Source organism: Schistocerca cancellata, chromosome 1 (genome assembly GCF_023864275.1).
Source record: "Schistocerca cancellata isolate TAMUIC-IGC-003103 chromosome 1, iqSchCanc2.1, whole genome shotgun sequence".
Taxonomy (NCBI): domain Eukaryota; kingdom Metazoa; phylum Arthropoda; class Insecta; order Orthoptera; family Acrididae; genus Schistocerca; species Schistocerca cancellata.
Genome location: NC_064626.1, coordinates 287,860,815 through 287,883,061, shown reverse-complemented (window position 1 = coordinate 287,883,061; position 22,247 = coordinate 287,860,815). Strand labels below are relative to the sequence as shown.

Genomic DNA, 22,247 nt, shown 5'->3' with positions numbered 1-22,247 from the left:
TTTAGGTAAGGGAGAAAGTAGGTGAAAACATTAATTTTTGTGTTCAAATAAGTTTCGTTAAGGGAATAATGATACACTTCATCGTATTTTGCCTTACGGTATTACCTTCTGACGAGTGTATGTCGAATAACTTATTTGAGCATGGTTGCAATACTTTTCATAACAGCTAAACTTTCCTTGTGGTGATACGGGAAAAATAGAACCATGGGAGCGATATATTCGTTCTTATTCTAGAGTTGTGGGCGGTGCTAAACAACGCAGGAATTGCCGACATCGGCGAAACGGACGTCACACCGCTGGAAAAATTCAAGCAGGTTCTGGACGTAAACACGGTGGGGGCCATAAGGGTCTCCAAGGCGTTCCTGCCGCTTCTCAAGAAGTCCAAGGGCCGCCTCATCAACGTTAACAGTCCTTGTGGTAAGTACAGTGATAAAATAACTGTTGTGACAAATTAGACTCAGAACTCGTAAAAAGAGAGACTAGTACAAACGAAGTACAGAAAGTTTGATTGGGTTTATATACAAACATGTTCTGATGAGATGGTGTCTTGCGGACCAAGCGAGATAATGCAATGGTTAGCATACTTAAGTTGCATTCCGGAGAACGAGAGCAGAAATCCCCGTCTAGCCATCCTGATTAAGGTTTTCCTTGATTCCCCGAAACTGCTTAAGGCTGCTGCAGCGATGGTTTCTTTGACATGACATGGCCGATTTCCATCGCCATCCTTCTGATGTGTGCTTAGTCTCTAATGACGCCGATATAGACGGGACTTTAGACACTAATCTTCCTTCTTTTATTTATTTTATTTTTTATTTCACACATCTAGTTCCGTAGAACCAAACTGACGAGCAAATCTCCAAGGTCATGGAACATGTCAGTACATAGAAGTACGATCCAAATCCAGATTGGATTTCTGCCTAGTATTAACTGAGTGAAAACTGCTAATTCTTGGGAGTAAGCTGATACTGTCAACAAGAAACGACAGCAAAGAATACACACAAGCGCCAAAGAAACTCGTATAGGTAAGCGCATTCAAATACGGACAGGCAGAATACGGCGCTGCGGTCGGCAACGTATATATAAGACAACAAGTGTCTGGCGCAGTTGTTAAATCTGTTACTGCTGCTACATTGTCAGGCTATCAGGATTTAAGTGAATTTGAACGTGGTTTTATAATCGGCGCACGAGCGATGGAACACAGCATCTCCGAGGTAGCGATGGAGTGGGGATTTTCCCGTAGGACCATTTCACGAGTGCGCCGTCAATATCAGGAATCCGGTAAAACATCAAATCTCCGACATCACTGCGGTCGGAAAAGATCCTGCAAGAACGGGACCAACGACGACTGAAGAGACTCGTTCAACGAGACAGAAGTGCAACCCTTCCACAAATTGCTGCAGATTTCAATGCTGGGCCATCAACAAGTGTCAGCATGCAAACATTCAACGAAACATCATCGATAAGGGGTTTCGGAGCCGAAGGCTCACTCATGTACCCTTGATGGCTGCGCGACACACCCTGCTCGGTATCAGGCAGGTGTACCAGTTTCTATGGCTGCCTCGCCTGGGCCCGTCAAACCGAAATTGGACTGTTGATGACTGGAAACATCATGCCTGGTCGGATGAGTTCCGTTTCATATTGTATCGAGTGGATGGACGCGTACAGGTACGCAAACGACCTCATGAATCCATGGACCTGCATGTCAGCAGGTGGTGGAGAATCTGTAATGGTTTGGAGCGTGTGCAGTTGGAGTGATATGGGACCCGTGATAAGTGTAGATACGACTCTGTACGGGCGTGGAGACAACCTCATAAATATAAGGACCCTGCATGTAAGCAGGGGATTGTTGAAGCTGCTGGAGGTTCTGTAACAGTGTGGGGCGTGTTCAGTTTGAGTGATATGGAACCCCAGACACGTCCAGATACGACTCTAACAGGTGACACGTACGTAAGCATCCTGTCTGATCACCTGCATCCATTCATGTCCACTGTGCATTCCGACAGACTTGGGCAATTCCAAAAGGACCATGCTACACCCCACACGTTCATAATTGTTATAGAGTGGCTCCAGGAACACTCTTCTTAGTTTAAACACTTCCACTGGCCACCAAAGTCCCCAGACATGAATATTATTGAGCATATCTGGGATGGCTTGTAGCGTGCTGTTCAAAAGAAATTTCCACACTCCCGTGCTCTTACGGATTTATGGACAGCCGTGCAGGATTCATATTGTCAGTTTCCTCCAGCACTACTTCAGACATTAGTGGAGTCTATGCCACGACGTGTTGCAGCACTTCTGCGTGCTCGTGGGAGCCCTACACGGTATTACCAGTTTCTTTGGCTCTTCAGTATATATATTGAGAGGCCAATGTCAGAATACCCAGGCTAATGTACAAGGGTCGACAAGATGTTCGCGAAATTACGCCACTTATTGATAGAACCGCCTATTTCTGAGCCAAAAATATCCTTTGACAATGAGAAGAATTACTCCAAAATATAATACCATACGTCATAAGCGAATGAAAATTAACAAAGTAGATTATTTTTTATGTCGAACTGTCACTTCCTTCAGATACAGTTCGAATAGTAAAAATGGAAGCATTAAGTCTTTCAACAAGTTCCTGAATGTGAGCTTTGCACGACGGTTTACTATAAATCCAAACACATAGCAATTTGAACTATTCAGTTTCAGAAATCATATGCCCATGCTGTGAAATTGAAACGTTCGGTTTTGTTGAATTGTGTGTTAGAAACTGCAAAAACTGAGTCTTACTGTGATTCAGCGTTAGTTTATTTTACATTTACATTTACATTTACATTTACATATTTACTCCTCAAACCACCCAACGGTATGTGGCGGAGGGCACTTTACGTGCCACTGTCATTACCCTTTTCTGTTGCAGTAGCGTATGGTTCGCGGGAAGAACGACTGCCGGAAAGCCTCCGAGCGCGCTCGAATCTCTCTAATTTTACATTCGTCATCTCCTCGGGAGGTATAAGTAGGGGGAAGCAATATATTCAATACCTCATCCAGAAACGCACCCTCTCGAAACCTGGACAGCAAGCTACACCGCGATGCAGAGCGCCTGTCTTGCAGAGTCTGCCACTTGAGTTTGCTAAACATCTCCGTAACACTTACCAAATAACCCTGTGACGAAACGCGCCGCTCTTCTTTGGATCTTCTCTACCTCCTCCGTCAACCCTATCTGGTACGGATCCCACACTCATGAGCAATACTCAAGTATAGGTCGAACGAGTGTTTTGTAAGCCACCTCCTTTGTTGATGGACTACATTTTCTAAGGACTCACACAATGAATCTCAACCTGGTACCCGCCTTACCAACAATTAATTTTACATGATCATTCCACTTTAAATCGTTCCACACGCATACTCCCAGATATTTTACAGAAGTAACTGCTACCAATGTTTGTTCCGCTATCATGTAATCATACAATAAAGATTCCTTCTTCCTATGTATTCGCAATACATTACATTTGTCTATGTTAAAGGTCAGTTGCCACTCCCTGCACCAAGTTCCTATCGGCTGCAGATCTTCCTGCATTTCGCTACAATTTTCTAATGCTGCAACTTCTCTGTATACTACAGCATCATCCGCGAAAAGCCGCATGGAACTTCCGATACCAAAGCCATGAACTTATGTCATGAACTTTATTATTGGCAACAGTGCTAATGTTACACACAAAATTCTTTACCACCAACCTAGTGTAATCAGCAAATAGAAATATTATAGAATCACCTGTAATGCTAGAGGGCATATCATCTGTATAAATGAGGAACAGGCGTAACCTCGGCACTGATCCCTGGGGCGCCCCCATTTCACTGTGCCCCACTCAGACCCCACATCGCAGCCATTCTCAACACTGTGGATAATGACCTTTTGCAGTCTGTTGTTAAAGTAAGAGGTGAACCAGTTGTGTGCATCTTCCAGTATTCCGCAATGGTCCAACTTCTGGACCAATATTTTGTGATCAACACAATCAAATGCCTTAGTTAAATTAAAAACGATGCCGAGCGTCCGGAACTTTTTGTTTAATCCATCCAATACCTCACAAAGAAAAGAGAATATACCATTTTCAGTTTTTAAACCGCCACGTACATCTGATAGCAAATTATGTGAAATAAAATGATCAGTTATCCATACATACACAGCTTTTCCAATTAACTTTAGCAAACGCTGATGGCATAGAAAGAGGTTTAAAATTATCTACATTATCTCTTTCGCCCTTTTCATAAAGTGGCTTTTCTCCTGAGGAATCATTCAGGAAACTGATCATTCTCAAAGGAAAAATTACAAATATGCCTAATAAAAGGACTAACGTGTGCAGCACAGGACTTTAATAATCTGCTATGTACTCCATCATAACCATGACAGTCCCTAGTCTTCAGTGATTTAATTATTGACTCAATCTCCCTCTTGTAAGTATCACAGAGGAGTAATTCAGGCGTCAGTCTCGGAAAGGCATTTGCCAAGACAGTTATATGATTCCCTGTAGAAATTAAGTTTTTATTTAATTTACCAGCAGTACTCAGAAAGTGGTTGTTATATACTGTACATAAATCTGACTATCAGCAACAGAAATATTTTTACTACGAACTGACTTTATGTCGTTGACCTTGTGCTGCTGACCAGACACTCCCTCACAACTGACCTTACAGTTTTAATTTTATCCTGAGAATTAGCAATTCTGTTTGAGTACAATACACTTTTTGCCTTCCCAATTACATTTTTAAGCACCGTACAGTAGTCTGTAATGGGCTGATGTAGCCCGACTGTGACTACTTCTAACATTTTGGTATAGTTCCCACTTTGTTCTGCATGATACCCTTATCCCGCTAGTCAGCTACCCAGGCTGCCTTTTACTGTTTGTGCACTGTTTAGAGTTCTCTACAGGAAAGCACTATATTTGTCATCTAAGTTATTGGAACTAAACTCCTGGAAATGGAAAAAAGAACACATTGACACCGGTGTGTCAGACCCACCATACTTGCTCCGGACACTGCGAGAGGGCTGTACAAGCAATGATCACACGCACGGCACAGCGGACACACCAGGAACCGCGGTGTTGGCCGTCGAATGGCGCTAGCTGCGCAGCATTTGTGCACCGCCGCCGTCAGTGTCAGCCAGTTTGCCGTGGCATACGGAGCTCCATCGCAGTCTTTAACACTGGTAGCATGCCGCGACAGCGTGGACGTGAACCGTATGTGCAGTTGACGGACTTTGAGCGAGGGCGTATAGTGGGCATGCGGGAGGCCGGGTGGACGTACCGCCGAATTGCTCAACACGTGGGGCGTGAGGTGCACGTGCCCGTCGACCTGGGACCGGACCGCAGCGACGCACGGATGCACGCCAAGACCGTAGGATCCTACGCAGTGCCGTAGGGGACCGCACCGCCACTTCCCAGCAAATTAGGGACACTGTTGCTCCTGGGGTATCGGCGAGGACCATTCGCAACCGTCTCCATGAAGCTGGGCTACGGTCCCGCACACCGTTAGGCCGTCTTCCGCTCACGCCCCAACATCGTGCAGCCCGCCTCCAGTGGTGTCGCGACAGGCGTGAATGGAGGGACGAATGGAGGCGTGTCGTCTTCAGCGATGAGAGTCGCTTCTGCCTTGGTGCCAATGATGGTCGTATGCGTGTTTGGCGCCGTGCAGGTGAGCGCCACAATCAGGACTGCATACGACCGAGGCACACAGGGCCAACACCCGGCATCATGGTGTGGGGAGCGATCTCCACACTGGCCGTACACCACTGGTGATCGTCGAGGGGACACTGAATAGTGCACGGTACATCCAAACCGTCATCGAACCCATCGTTCTACCATTCCTAGACCGGCAAGGGAACTTGCTGTTCCAACAGGACAATGCACGTCCGCATGTATCCCGTGCCACCCAACGTGCTCTAGAAGGTGTAAGTCAACTACCCTGGCCAGCAAGATCTCCGGATCTGTCCCCCATTGAGCATGTTTGGGACTGGATGAAGCGTCGTCTCACGCGGTCTGCACGTCCAGCACGAACGCTGGTCCAACTGAGGCGCCAGGTGGAAATGGCATGGCAAGCCGTTCCACAGGACTACATCCAGAATCTCTACGATCGTCTCCATGGGAGAATAGCAGCCTGCATTGCTGCGAAAGGTGGATATACACTGTACTAGTGCCGACATTGTGCATGCTCTGTTGCCTGTGTCTATGTGCCTGTGGTTCTGTCAGTGTGATCATGTGATGTATCTGACCCCAGGAATGTGTCAATAAAGTTTCCCCTTCCTGGGACAATGAATTCACGGTGTTCTTATTTCAATTTCCAGGAGTGTATAATCGTCCTGCCACTCTTGTTCCTTAACGAGGTTTAAAAAATTCTCGTTTGCCATTGGATTATCTTTTCTACATAGTTTGTAATTATACAGGGTGGTCCATTGATCGCGACCGGGCCAAATATCTCACAAAATAAGCGTCAAACGAAAAAACTACAAAGAACGAAACTTGTCTAGCTTGATGGGGGAAACCAGAGGGCGCTATGATTGGCCCGCTAGATGGCGCTTCCATAGGTCAAACGGATATCAACTGCGTTTTTTTAAATAGGAATCCCCATTTTATTACATATTCGTGCAGTACGTAAAGAAATATGAATGTTTTAGTTGCACCACTTTTTTCGCTTTTTGATAGATGGCGCAGTAATAATCACAAACTTATAAGTACGTGGTATCACGTAACATTCCGCCAGTGCGGACGGTATTTGCTTCGTGATACATTACCCGTGTTACAATGGACCGTTTACCAATTGCGGAAAAGGTCAATATCGTGTTGATGTATGGCTATTGTGATCAAAATGCCCAACGGGCGTGTGCTATGTATGCTGCTCGGTATTCTGGACGACATCATCCAAGTGTCCCGAGCGTTCGCCATTTAGTTACGTTATTTAAGGAAACAGGAAGTGTTCAGCCATATGTGAAACGTCAACCACGACCTGCAACAAATGATGATGCCCAAGTAGATGTTTAGCTGCTGTCGCGGCTAATCTGCACATCAGTAGCAGACAAACTGCGTAAGAATCGGGAGTCTCAAAAACGTCGGTGTTGAGAATGCTACATCAACATCGATTGCACCCGTACCATATTTCTATGCACCAGGAATTGCATGGCGACGACTCTGAACGTCGTGTACAGTTCTGACACTGGGCACAAGAGAAATTACGGGACGATGATAGATTTCTTGCACGCGTTCTATTTAGCTACGAAGTGTCATTCACCAACGGCGATAACGTAAACCGGCATAATATGCACTATTGGGCAAAGGAAAATCCACGATGGCTGCGACAAGTGGAACATCAATGACCTCGGCGGGTTAATGTATGGTGCGGTATTATGGGAGGAAGGATAATTGGCCCCCATTTTATCGATGGCAATCTAAATGGTGCAATGTTTGCTCATTTCCTACGTAATGTTCTACCGATGTTACTACAAGATGTTTCACTGCATGACAGAATGGCGATGTACTTCCAACATCATGCATGTCCGGTACATAGCTCGCGTGCGGTTGAAGCATATTTCATAACAGGTGGATTGGTCGTCGAAGCAACATACCATGGCCCGCACGTTCACCGAATCTGACGTCGCCGGATTTCTTTCTGTGGGGAAAGCTGAAGGATATTTTGTATCGTGATCCACCGACAACGCCTGACAACTTGCGTCAGCGCATTGTCAATGCATGTGCGAACATTACGGAAGGCGAACTACTCGCTGTTGAGAGGAATGTCGTTACACGTATTGCCAAATGTATTGAGTTTGACGGACACCATTTTGAGCATTTATAGCATTAATGTGGTATTTACAGGTAATCACGCTGTAACAGCATGCGTTCTCAGAAATGATAAGTTCACAAAGGTACATGTATCACATTGGAACAACCGACATAAAATGTTCAAACGTACCTAGGTTCTGTATTTCAATTTTAAAAAAAAACCTACCTGTTACCAACTGTTCATCTAAAATTGTGAGCCATATGTTTGTGACTATTACAGCGCCATCTATTAGAAAGCGAAAAAAGTGGTGCAACTAAAACATTCATATATCTTTACGTACTACACGAATATGTAATAAAAATGGGGGTTCCCATTTAAAAAAAACGCAGTTGATATTCGTTTGACCTATGGCAGCGCCATCTAGCGGGCCAACCATAGCGCCATCTGGTTTCCCCCTTCAAGCTAGACAAGTTTCGTTCTTTGTAGTTTTTTCGTTTGACGCTTATTTAGTGAGATATTTGGCCCGGTCGCGATCAATGGACCACCCTGTATAAGGGACACTGCATAGCTAGAACGCACCAGTAGACCCAGAAGAAGGCCGCTGCAACTGTGGCCGAAACGTTGGCTTCCTCCAGCAGTAGTTTTATACAATATACCCATACCCAGAAAATTTTTATGTCGTCTTATATTTTGATATCGGAGTAAAAAAATTGTGTTAGATGAAGGTTCAAATTATGTCACGTGTTAATAAACTAAATCATGTGTTAATACACAAAATACTATATTTTCCCCATTCAAGAAATGTTCTGAAGAGAGAAAATTTGCGTGGGGCTGGTTCGACAGACATGCTGCTCTTCATCTACAGCTCTCCAGCCTCCACTGAACGTAACTGTATAATCTTGGTCATTTTGATTACACTGGCTGACAATGTAAATGATTAATGAAAACGATCTCAGCTGTAACATTAGCATTTATTATGATACGACCGGTTTCATACGTTACACATCTTCAGGTTGCCGGAAAAAATCATCCGGTTATGGCAGGTAATGCTAAGGCCAAAGCATTGTTTAGGACAAACTTACCATTTATCTCACGACCTCAGCATAACCCGGGAACCTGAAGAAGTTCACGAAACGAAACAGGTCGTAAAACAATAAATGTATAACGATGCAGCTGGGGTTCTTTGTATTAATCATTAACGTAGCTATGTCGTTGTGTGCAAAACAGCATGCCGTAACCAAGTTTCTAATCGCAGAATACTTGCCTCCAGTTGAAATCCACAGAAGAATGAAAGCTGTGTACGATGATGGTTGTGTCGACGTCAGAAACGTGCGGCGTTGTGTTGTTGGTGTTCGTAATGATCGGATACTTTGGGTTCACCGCAACGAATATACAGAGATATTTGTTTTGTAAATAAAATCGCCTTTTCTTGCTGCATTATGTGTTTCCTCCTGTTTGGTTTGTTTACCGTAATGAACTCACAATATTTAGTATTTAGAAGCACAGTGTTCGAACAAATATCTATAACTAGTAGCAAAAGAGTAATAGTGTACCACAAAAATAAGGATAAACATGGTGAACAGTGTGAAAGAAAACGCTCGGAATATAAAAATGACGTATGTTTCGGAAATGAAGTGGTAGTGTGATCTCCAGACCAGATGAGAGGAAAAGCGGATGCCAACAAACTAAGTGATTACTTATTATTGTTGATTGCGTTTACTTAAACTTATAGCTTGACTTTTTCGGGTTCATAAACATTTTATTTTTATCTGTTATTACTTTTATGTTGTAATTTCATGTACCGACACGTTCCATGACCTTGGTGATTTGCTCCTCAATTTGATCCTACGGTACTTGACGTGTAAATAAATAAATGAAAAACGTGACGTGAACTGCTTGATAACCTAAAAATAACATATGTTAAAACAAAACTACCTCGTTCTAGATATAGTTAGGTAGGAGAGCCACCTGCGAAACGAATCAGCTATTATGCTATTATGTAAGCAATGTTCAGCCTTCTACATCGGCGTTACTACTGCCAAATTATCAATTAGGATGTATGGGAATAGGCAGAGGATATATACTGGCAACTCGCAATATCCTGTTGCAGAGCATGCTCTACAACATGACATTCGTGACCTCGGCGAGTGTTTCACCACACTCACCACCAGGATTTTTCCCCCAGGCACCAGTTTCTCAGAATTCCACAGGTGGGAACTAACACTACAACATGTCCTTGGTTCTTGCAACCCACCTGGTCTCAGTTTACGTTAATTTCTTCCGTCTCAGCTTTTCTTCACTGTAACTACTCTTTGCTTCACTCCGTTTTAATTTTCCACATCTTTCACAGTCTTTCCCGTCTATTTTTTACCGCCCCTCCCACCTCTGTTACGTACAATGCACTTAGCTTCTCACTCTTATTAATTCGTGCACTATGTTTCAGTAGTAATCTGTCTTCCATATTACCCTGTCTTCCAGCTTTAATGGCTCAAATGGCTCTGAGCACAATGGGACTTAACATCTGAGGTCATCAGTCCCCTAGAACTTAGAATTACTTATACCTAACTAACCCAAGTACATCACACACATCCATACCTGAGGCAGGATTCGAACCTGCGACCGTACTAGTCGCGGGGTTCCGGACTGAAGTGCCTATAACCGCTCGGCCACCACGGCTGGCTCCAGCTTTAAGCTCTCAAGTTTTCAAATCTCATCCGATGCAGCCACAACAATCAGTCTTTCCACCCCTGACCCGCGGTTCTGGGTGACTTTCCCAAAACCTACCTCTTTCCCTAGACCTCTCCAGTCCTTTTCCTTCACAGTTCTTCCTTCTCCTTCAACCCTTCTGCCTGGAGAAGGAGCCACTGGCTCCGAAAGCTTGCCAATCACGACAGTCTTATGTGTGTGTCCTGCCGCCGCCTGGTGAGTACATTTTTTCTCTATCCAATTAAGTAGTTTTATTCGCAAAAAGATATACAAAAGCTTAAACGTAAAAGTTGTAGTACGCAATCGACATTAACATGTCAGATATTGTTCCGAATATATTATACCTACAAGAAATTGGCGAACCTAGTTAACTTGTAACAGTAATAACAGTAGTAACAACGAAACAAAGATGAATAATGACTTTAAGACGAAATTTATGACGTTACAGGCAGAGTGCCAATCCCGATGCTGAGTCCATACTGCGTGTCCAAAAGCGCACTGTTAATGTTTACCGACATGCTGAGAATGGAAATGAAGAAATGGTCCATCACGGTCTGTTCTGTCCAACCGTCTTTTTATGAGTGAGTATATTACGATACGTACCATAGGCAAGTTTTCCTGTGTATTAAACAGGAAATAATGTGTACCGAGTCAAGTGTATTAACCCATTAGTGATAAATGGACGCTGTCTCTTCTCTTATGCAGTGTTCTCAACTTATCAAATTTTGGTCGATAATGATATCCAGGTTGTACGCTACGTATGGTCGCATTCGCAAGGTCATAGACTGTGACTGAACAACAATTTGAGTATATTGTAGAGCTACATATAGATAAATACAATGGTAGCGATGATTGGTTGGGTTGGTACATAGCTTCGAGCGTTTTTCCATAAGATTAAAATACAACATATACACACAACAGAAAATTTAGTCATCAATAATATACTCTCCTCCACTATTTACAACAGTCTTCCAACGCTGGGGTAACTTCTTGATTCCGCGACTGTAGAAAACACGTGGTGTTGAGGCGAATAACTCGTCGAGCCATGTTCGTAGCGCATTTTCACTTGGAAAGGCAATTCCGTGAAGGTCATTCAGTAGAGATTGGAGAAACTAAAAATCTGAAAGTGCAAGATCAAGTGAATAAGATGTGTGTGGAAGGACTTCCGAACCCAACTCCTGTATAGCGTTTTTTCGTCAATCTATCATTCTGCTAGAATGTGGGTGAGAGTTATGTTGGAGTAACATCACTTCACATAGTCTCCCGAGTCGTTGTTCTTGCGTCTCTAAGACGTCTCAGGTTGTTGACAACAAATGACAGCAGTGATAATCACACCTCGGGGAAGCAAGTCGTTGTAGACCACGCAGTCGCTCTTCCACCAGATGCATAACACTATTTTTTATAGATGAGCACTGATCTTTGTACGGGAAGTTGCTACTTTGTTTGGGCTCAGCCATTCCTTTATTTTCCTTGTGTTAACATAAAGACACCATTTCTCGTCTCCAGTAACTATACAGGGTAGAAATTATCCGTGTTGCTCATGAATCAATGGATGACGCACAAGGAGAGATACACACAAGCTCACCTACTGATTTTTGTGATTTTGGCTTAGAGCATGTAGTACCCATACACCCGATTTTTTAAACCTTCCCCAATGCATGCAAATGCCGCACGTGGTAGAATGATCACAGTTAATCTCATTTGCTAGTTCTCGAGTACACTATCGTGAATCATTGTGGATTAATGCGTTTCAACGATCTTCATCAAGCACCAGAGGTCTTCCTCGATGTGTAAAGTCACTAATGTCAAAATTATTCTCCTTAAAACGAGAAAATCATTTTCATGTCGTGTTATCCCCGTGGGTGGCGCATATATTTCTGGCTGTCCGAGGCCCACGAGAAAGACAGGCCACGGCGCGTACGTCACGAAGGTAGTCGTAAACTCGCTCGCTCACTCAGCACAGCAGACAAAATGCGTTTCTAAACCTCTTAACTCGCAGCTGGGCGTCTAAGTACTAACCAGAATTGCATCTTCCACTGGAATCTGCTATTATGAAGTCTTACTGATTAACAGTCCTACAGCAAAATTTAATTTAAGATCAATACTTGATATAAATGGTATAACGACTTGTTTATAGCATTTAGTCTCTTCTGCTTAACTGTACTCATTACATACTGGAAGTGGTGCCTCATGCAACTGATAATCATTTTAGCATGATTTTATTTTAATGTACGTCAGTACAGCCATAACAAATTATAGCGGATTCCAGTAGAAGATTCAGATAGAGGAGGAGGATATTAGTGTTTAACGTCCCGTCGACAACGAGGTCATTAGAGACGGAGCGCAAGCTCGGGTGAGGGAAGGATGGGGGAGGAAATCGGCCGTGCCCTTTCAAAGGAACCATCCCGGCATTTGCCTGAAGCGATTTAGGGAAATCACGGAAAACCTAAATCAGGATGGCCGGAGACGGGATTGAACCATCGTCCTCCCGAATGCGAGTCCAGTGTGCTAACCACTGCGCCACCTCGCTCGGTAGAGAAGATTCAGTTTTCGTTTGCACAGACACGGCTAGTTGGGAGTTAACAGGTGTAAAAACGTAGTTTGTCTGCTGGTTTGAGCGAGTGAGCGAGCGGAGGACTACCTTCGCGACGTACGAGATGCGTCCTGTCTTTCTCGTAGGCTTCGTGGCTGTCTCCGCTGACGTCACCCCTCTACTGAAAAACAGGTTCGAATCCTTCCTCGGGCATGGATGTGTGTGACGTCCTTAGGTTAGTTACGTTTAAGAAGTTCTAGGTCCATGGGACTGATGACCTCAGGTGTTAAGTCCCATGGTGCTTAGACCCATTTGAACCATTTTGAGAAGGCAAAACAAAAACACTATGAACGTATGCACCAACCTAATAGTTCTGTCACGTGTCATCTTGGTAGAGTGTACTCAGCGCTCCCTTCTCCAGTGGACTTTTGTGTCGAATTGTTTTGCCAGTAGCATGTATTTTCCCAGCAATGAACACACGGGTATTAGCAAACAACTTACTTTGTCGAGAATGAATTCCTTCCTGCTCTGACAGGTGTGCGCTGAAACTATGTTCCCGACGGACATTCGTGCCCTGATGGGCCGCAGAGTGTGATGGCGAAGTCTGACATGGGGAATTAGACAACCACAGAGCTTATGCTCGCCGAATTCCGTATATTCCAAGTGTTCACCGAGGTGTCGAGGAGTACTGTATTTGCCATACAGCAAGCGCCTTGAACGAGATGGGTATGTTACCTTGCGAACATCAAATATTCCCCGTTCCGTAGCACTTCAGAACGTAAAACGGTTCGCAACTCGTAATTAGTGCTGCTGCTTTTGTAGTACTGTCGTCAGCAGTCTTCCGGACATGAGTAATGAGTGCAATGGGCAGGGGCACTACGAATGTAGTGTGTGGACGTTAAGTTGGGAATGTGGGTCTCACGCGGAACGTGTAAGGGATAAATCCCTGTAGTCGCACTATACTCTGTGCTCTCGGTGGCTCAGATGGATTAGAGCGTTTGCCATGTAAGCAGGAGATCCCGGGTTTGAGTCCCGGTCGGGGTACACATTTTCAACTGTATTTTGATGTATATCAACGCCTGTCGACAGCTTCGGGTCTTGATTTAATTATCATTTTAGTATTTGTTAGTTATAAGTAAAGTTCTGTTACTAACCAGCTTTTCCAAACTGAACTTTATTGTTTTGCTGTATAGATGTATTTGAGAATTCAACTGAAATTTGTTGTTTCGCTTTATGTATGGTAGCACAAACTCAACAGCAGACATCTGAAAAGCAGGCCGCGGTGGTCTCGCGGTTCTAGGCGCGCAGTCCGGAACCGCGCGACTGCTACGGTCGCAGGTTCGAATCCTGCCTCGGGCATGGATGTGTGTGATGTCCTTAGGTTAGTTAGGTTTAAGTAGTTCTAAGTTCTAGGGGACTGATGACCATAGCTGTTAAGTCCCATAGTGCTCAGAGCCATTTTTGAAAGACATCTGAAAATTTCTTGAATACACACCAAGAAGGAGATAAACGATAGTTAATGCCCATTCAGATTTCGTACCAGTCGCAAGAGAGTGGCGCTGGTAGCGCCATTGTGATGACGCAAACCCGGTTTACTTTAAATACGCGCTGTAATTGTCGTGAGCTTTAGTTACCTCTCTGATTGGACGTAGGGAGTTTGTTAGTCAAGAATGCCCTCAAGACGACGAAGACGCCACCTCATCGAGTTTGAACGAGATCGTACAATAGGACTACGAGAAGCTGGAGATTCCTTCTAGGATATTTCAAAAACATTTGGCAGGAATGTAGCCACTGTACATGACTGCTAGTAACCTTGGTCACTCGAAGGTACAGTGGCAAGAAGATTTGGCTGCGCACGGCCCCATGTGACACTACCGAGAGGTATGACCATCAGCGTATCGTACTGCATCTGCAGCATCAATCAGCGCAGCAGTTGGCACCGCTGTACCACAGTGAACTGTTACAGATCGGTTACTTCAAGGACGGCGCGAAGCCACACGCCTTCTAGCGTGCATTCCAGTTCCCCAAAACATCGCCATTTTGCTGTTTCAATGGTGTCACTCGAGAGTTCATTGGACGACGGATTGGAGATCTAATGTTTTCTGATGAAAGTCGGTTCTGCCTTGGTGCCAGTGATGGCGGTGTGTTGATAAGAAGTAGACCAGTTGAGGACCTGCACATGATCTCTCTGTGTGCTAGACACACTGGACCAACATCTGGAGGTACGGTCTGGGGTGTGATTTCGTATGACGCACCTTAACTGCAAATTTGTACTTCAGTCTGGTGATTTGACCGTTGAGCTTCGTAATAACACTCCACGGTGTATTTTCCAACAGGATAACGCTTGTCCATATATGTTTGTTGTAATCCAATACGCCTGTACAGTGTCGACATGTTGCCTTGGGGCTGAGCGGTTCTAGGCGCTTCAGTCCAGAACCGTGGTGCTGCTATGGTCGCAGGTTCTAATCCTTCCCCGGGCATGGATGTGTGTGATGTCATTAGGTTAGGTTTAAGTAGTTCTACGTCTAGGGGACTGATAACTTCAGATGTTAAGTTCCATAGTGCTTGTAGCCATTTGAATCATTTTTTGTTGCCTTGGCCTGGTCGATCACCAGATCTGTCTCCAATCGAGGTCATATGGGGCATCATCTGACAACTCCAGCGTCATCCACAAACAGCATTCATTCGACCCTGTACTGATTGAACAAGTGCAACAGGCTTGGAACACCATCCCACAAACTTACATCCGGCACCGGTACGACACAATGCATTAACGTTTACAGGCTTGCAGTTAACATTCTAGTGATTACACCGGTTATTTATGTACCAGCATTTCACTTTTCCAATGGCTTTTCTAGCGCTTACATTAACCTGTGATTTTGTAACGTTAATCACTTAAAAATGCCTCCTAGACAAACATATTGCAGAAAGTTCATTACTCTACATTAATGATTTCTTGCTGCTTGCTTTTCTCCGTCAGTGCATCCGCAAAATGTTTAAAGAAGATTATGACAATGTCAGTAGTAAAATGTTTTTTACTTCAGACCGATAGTATATGCTTATTAAGATTTTGGGAAATTGTTTCGCTTATGTACTCGCATGTTTCTTTCTACTCTTAGCAGCGGAACAGAACAGGACGCATCCTCTATCGCGTATAACGTCATGAGGAGAATATACACTGAGGAATAAGTCATTATGACCTCTGCCGACCACGAGATCTAATGCCGCCTGGTAGCATTGTGAATATGTGACACGGTAAGGAAAGTATATAAATAAAGCAGAAACGAATGGGAAATCATTCTAGCGACGATACAAACCGCAAATGGAGAAATCCTTTGACATAAGCGATTTTGACAAAGGAGAAATTGTTGTGAAATGGAGCGTGAGAAAGAGCATCTTGGAAATGGTGAAGCTGTTTAGTTGCTCACGTGCTACTGTCATAAGCGTTTGCAGAAACTGATTGATGAACGATGAATCCATGAGTAGGTGACAGGGTGTTGAACCTCATCACACAACATAAGCAGTGGGGCAACAACAGAGGCGCTTCACTCTGCATTGCTGCCAAATTTATTCAAGATGGCGGCCATAGATGTGGCAATATTTTACTGGCGTCATGATGGGAAGCTCAGATTTTGGATAAAGTAGATCAATTTGGCTACCTACAGTAACCCTACTCCACCACCCCTCCCTTCCCCTACCCCCCCCCCTGCAACCCCTCCCTTCCACTGTCCCATCTAGAAATTGGCAGAAAAAGGACTCAGTCTGTTCTGGGCTGCCAGATAGGATGGATATAAGTTTTTATTTTGTATACAGTGTGGCATATTGTTTATTTAAACAATTTGAGTTGCCATTGATTGAGCACTAGACAGTAGCTCCATCCCATATGTCCACCTTGAGGTCTGGAGGCCGACTGACCTTGTTCACAGCACCACCACCTGAGGATGCTGTTGACCCTCCCCCTCCTGTGATGTTATCCAAGATGGGAGCCCAGGGAAAAAAGGGTGGGAAATTCACTGAGCCTATGTCTAGCTACTGGATTGAGAGAACAGACAAAATTGTTTTCTGTCTGTGTGTTCAATGGATGAGATGTCTGTGCAAGAAATAAAATAAAATGAAAAAATGACAATAGTGGTAGTGAGAGTCAAATGTGAGCCAATGAACTAGCAGTTGGTACACTTGATATCTCTTTTTTATTTTACCAAATACACTCTTTTCTAGGATGGTATCCCTTTCTTTCTTAAATTTTTATTTTACCTTATTTACTTTTTTATTTTATTTTTTTAATTGGCACACTGAAGGCATCTAGCAAAAGAAAGTGACCCTACCAAACAAAAGTAATCCCACTAAAGGCATTGCCATCCTAACTCTGCCTAAACCTCCCCCACCTAAGGAAACTGAAGTAAGAGAACTAAAAGGAGCAATCGTTTGAGCACCAGTCCTTAGGGGCGATAGTAATGGGGGATAGGAGATCTCAATAACCATTAATCAAGTTCTAATGTTTTATCTTTCTACATTTTTTCATAGGCCTGTATGTGTCGATGTACCATACTGTGGAAAAGGGATCACGTGTGCATTATGAAATGTGGAGATGGAGCACACTCCCAACTCAAGGGGCGAGGGGGGGGGGGGGGGGGGAGGGGAGATGATCAAGAAGGACGCTGTGGAAAACCCTGCAAAGGTTCAAAATGGGTGACCAGATGAGTGAACTGTGCATGATCACAATACATTTTCAGAAGTCGAGCACTGTATGTGGACCATTGTGAAAGAGGTTTTCTAATGTTTGTCTTCGAAATCAGATGACTGTCTTGCGCTTCACAAGAGGGTAGTGTGAGATCTGTGGCAACAGAGGAATCATGGACTGATGGTAATTGATGGAACATGTAAGTAACTGCCCACAATGCTTTGGATGAGGAGCCAGATGTTTCGTTTTAGGGGACACATAAGACGATCTCCTCAGTGTCGTCGATGTGGCAGCCAGAGTAAAGTGGCAAAGTAAGCAGTCCTATATGATGAAATCAACTATTGGTCAGGACTATCGCTGACGACGACGTACCAGAGTGCAGAAACATTCAATGGTAAAAAGGGGGGGGGGCGTGGACACACGCCCAAACTATCTGCCAGTTAATGTCTGGGTGATGGCCCTCTATGGGGTGTGAAGGGTGGATGATGTAAGCAAAAGTCCTTTGCACAGAGAGGCTGGGTGACTGGGATATCATTCCAAACATAGCTGAGTTCGATGAAATATTGTTAAGATGTGATGCAATAACGGTGAGATATGTGCTGTGTCAATCAGTGCTTGGAGAGATGCTGGTGAAAGGATGTCTAGGAGATTGGACATTAAAGACAGAGAGGATCCCCGCCAGTGGTGCAGCACAGTGTGCACAAAGAGCACAGTAGATCATGCTCATATGTTGACAAGTATGAGGCCGCTTTTTAGAAAGGGCAGTGTTAGAGGGTGGTAGCGGACATGCTGATAGAAAGTATCAGAATGCTGACTGAAGGTCATGACCAAGGAGTAATGGCATCAGGAAGATTGGGGCGACATGTACCAGTTTAGGGGCCACATACATGTCGACACAGAGCACTCGTTGTAGTTGCTTTAAGCTGTGCTGGGCATACCAGTGAACATGGTGTCGTATGGATGGCAGAAGCTGGCAGTAAGCCAATGCCACAGTGCGAAGTGTGGACCCCATACAGTCATTCAATAAATAACGAAGGGTGGTAAAAATAGGGAGCAGGTCTGGCGCCACAAGCTGGAATCCATGCCTGATATGCATCATCATTGACTTATGGATGGTAAGGATGCTACCAAAAATATGTCCACACTGCTAGATACAGTGGATGGTGTCACCAAGTTCCTGTTTGGAGTGGGTGAGGAGATCATCTGCATAGGTTCTGCAGCGATAAGTATGTCTGTGCAAGGTGAGACTCTGTAGGCAAGAACACATTTAGTAGGTGGACAGACACGTAAAACCAATAGAGTCGGCTCACAGAATACGGCGATATCACCAAGAATATTCTCCTAAATGTCAATGAGGTAAAAGTTGTCGACCAAGATATGCGGCATTGGGCTTGGTAAATAAGCAGGTGTCTGGTCCTTCAGGTGGAGGATGCAGCTGAGATCACCCCCATCAACTAAGCGACCAGAAAGTCTGGAAAACAGGTGGGCCCCTCCATCTGCGTAGAACGTAGACCGCTGTTAAGGGTTGGAGCCAAATAGGGCGAAGATATTGACGACATGTATGGCAAAGATAGTTATGGCCATGTCTCAGCCAGACAGGAGGAGTGTCATGTCCATGACCGAGATACTGTCACATATGTAAAAAGCCGCTCCACACTCCGACTGATCACCTACAGATGCGTATGAATAACAGCTGAAAACTGGTGGAAGTGTGACAATACAAACTTTCTGAATAAGGTTGACATTAGTGTCAGAGACCTGAAGCTTGTCATGGAGGAGCTGCAACTTTAGTGTGGTGCTGAACATATTGATGTTCAGTGTGGTGAATTAGTACATCTGTGCTAGCAGTGGTGGATGCACATCTACCATCACTGGGGATGGTGTGGGGCAGGGACCGCAAGGCAGGCCCATCCCACCAGCCTCAATGCATCGACTCAATATTAATGGGCAGCCTCACCAGGTGAGGGCAGACATTCCCATGGAGGAGAAATTTATACCTCCATGTCATCATCCCATGCACCACACCAAAGCTAAGTCCAGTGTCCATGTGAACTTTGTCTTGGTGTGAGAGATCATGAGGTGTTGGCAGGGAGACAGGCATCTGAACCAATGCACTGGTTGTTACTATGTTCGGGGTGGTCCCCACTGGTTGCCTATCCAGTAAAACATGTTAGTCGCCGTTAGTACCGTCCAACATTTCCATGGGACTGTTGGCTGATTGTGTGGCTTCTTCATCAACTTTTGGGTAAGAGTGTCATGAAGACCAGTGGGTACACAAAGATGATGCACCAAAGCAGCGAGTGTTATTTGCAGACGTGTTCCTTAGATGGAGTGTTGACCTAGTTTGAAGGCCTCGATTGAGACAATGAAGGAGTCGAGGTGTGTTGTGGAGCAGTACCTGTCCCTGTGGCATCCATCATGGGAGTCTGGGTGTCGCCAGTTGTTGAGTGGAACAACTGGGTGGTGGGTTGGCGGGACATGCTGATCGGAGAGATCATGCAACAGACTGGCTAAAGCCATAGGCGTGATGTGGGCCACTGTGTAAGTCACTGGTAGGGTGGTCAATTTAGGTGGCGCGGACATTTATGACAATGGGAGACGCACAACACGTCCTTAGGCGCATTCAGACCGCAAATGGCCCTCCTTCCCACTACTGGAACAGGTGTGGGACTCTCTGTAGTACATTTTGATGGCACGCAAACTTCCATTACGAAGATAGAAAGGCACCTGACTCTGCAGATCAATACGAACCTTCCTGACGCTATTTAAGACGGGATAAGTTCGGAATTGTACCCATCGTTTGGCGACTTGTTCCAGGACGTTTCCATAGGGTCGGAGAGCCACTAAGATGGCGTCTACATGTAGCCATATTGTTTGCACACCGATACTAGCATGATCGGTGGTAACGGGCTTTACGTTGCCATTGGAATGACAGAAACATAGTCCACGTTTGACCTCATGTAGCACCCTGTCACATGCTGAATCGTTAGTCATTTTGAATTTTGATGTACACAGTACTCTATGGACAGGTGGTTTCCAATTAGATCTTGTGGCTGTATTTTAACGTCAACGCTAAGAAATCCTTTGATGGAAAGCGCCTTGGGAAGGGCGATGTTTGAACAAAAGGTAAAACGTACATACATTTTGCGATAGCTGTGCGCCATGCCGGCCGAAGTGGCCGTGCGGTTAAAGGCGCTGCAGTCTGAAACCGCAAGACCGCTACGGTCGCAGGTTCGAATCCTGCCTCGGGCATGGATGTTTGTGATGTCCTTAGGTTAGTTAGGTTTAACTAGTTCTAAGTTCTAGGGGACTAATGACCTCAGCAGTTGAGTCCCATAGTGCTCAGACCCATTTGAACCATGTTGTGCGCCATGTTGATCTATGAGAAAGACAGTACTTAGCACCAGAGGAAGTAAACACAACACGCGATACGTGCGTCGCTAGCAGAGCGCTGTTGCGTGACTGCTCCGTAGCACTGACAACGGTAGACTTTTGGCTACAGGACTCACACATAAACTGCTGCTCGAAAATCCTCAGTAAAAAAAATATTTCAAGTGTTTATCAAATAACATACATGCTTCTTCGTGTGCTATCGTTTGCCAAATAGCTCCTTTCGATGTCCTCAGCCGTTTATGAAATGTGACGATCGCTTTGGCCACATGATTCCCAATGCACTAGGATAGAAATGGGACCATCGAGCGCGTCCGTCTGCCAGGTATGAAAACCAATAACTCGACGACTAAATGAGATATCGCTTTATTCTCAGTTTTATATAAAATTTTGGTACCTTCTGTACATTTCATACACAGAAATGTATGAGCTAAAATAACAATACACAAACTTTATGCAATAATTTTGTACCTCTGCAAACTCTTTAAAATTTCGTGGAATGCTTTACACAATTTGGTGCAGCACAGTAACTATGACGAATAGCAAAATGAAATTCAGTTTTTTATCGAGCAAAGATTATCATGTTATTTAAATTATTACGCTTACTAACGCTCTTAGACTTGCTTCGCGTCTCCATAAACAATCCTATTTCCGCGGAAGGATTACTATAACACTAACAAACTCAATATCTCCAAAATATTAGACACTGTCTTACTCAAAATTTCACACGAAACCTAGCACATACAGTCACAAGCAATCGATCCCCGTACAGCAATAAAATGAAGAGAACCCCCAAAAATATACAAAAATAAGACACAAAATATAAAAGAAAGCAACGCAGATTATCAACCAACGCGGTGAATTGATCAGCAATTTCGTCTCTGAAGAATGTGAAAGTTGTTCGAGTGCAAAACAACAAAAACTGTGCGGTTAGTACATCCTAATTACTGATTCAAATGGCTCTGAGCACTATGGGACTTAACATTTGAGGTCATCAGACCCCTAGAACTTAGAACTACTTAAACCTAACTAACCTAAGATAATCACACACATCCATGCCCGAGGCAGGACCGTAGCGGTCGCGCGGTTCCAGACTGAAGCGCCTAGAACCGCTCGGCCACACCGGCCGGCTCCTAACTACTAACTGCTTCTCATTACTGCCACTGGTAGTCTCATCCTATG

General features: G+C 44.5%; 1 protein-coding gene across 1 annotated transcript in view; it reads left to right on the top strand.

Annotated features, from left to right (window-relative positions):
* LOC126171554 (estradiol 17-beta-dehydrogenase 2-like) overlaps nucleotides 1-22,247 on the top strand; it is a 174,910-nt gene that overhangs the window by 86,534 nt on the left and 66,129 nt on the right. The window contains exons 4-5 of the mRNA XM_049920809.1: nucleotides 235-417; nucleotides 10,910-11,042. Of these exons, the coding sequence (XP_049776766.1) occupies nucleotides 235-417; nucleotides 10,910-11,042 (316 nt within the window). The remainder of the gene's footprint in view (nucleotides 1-234; nucleotides 418-10,909; nucleotides 11,043-22,247) is intronic.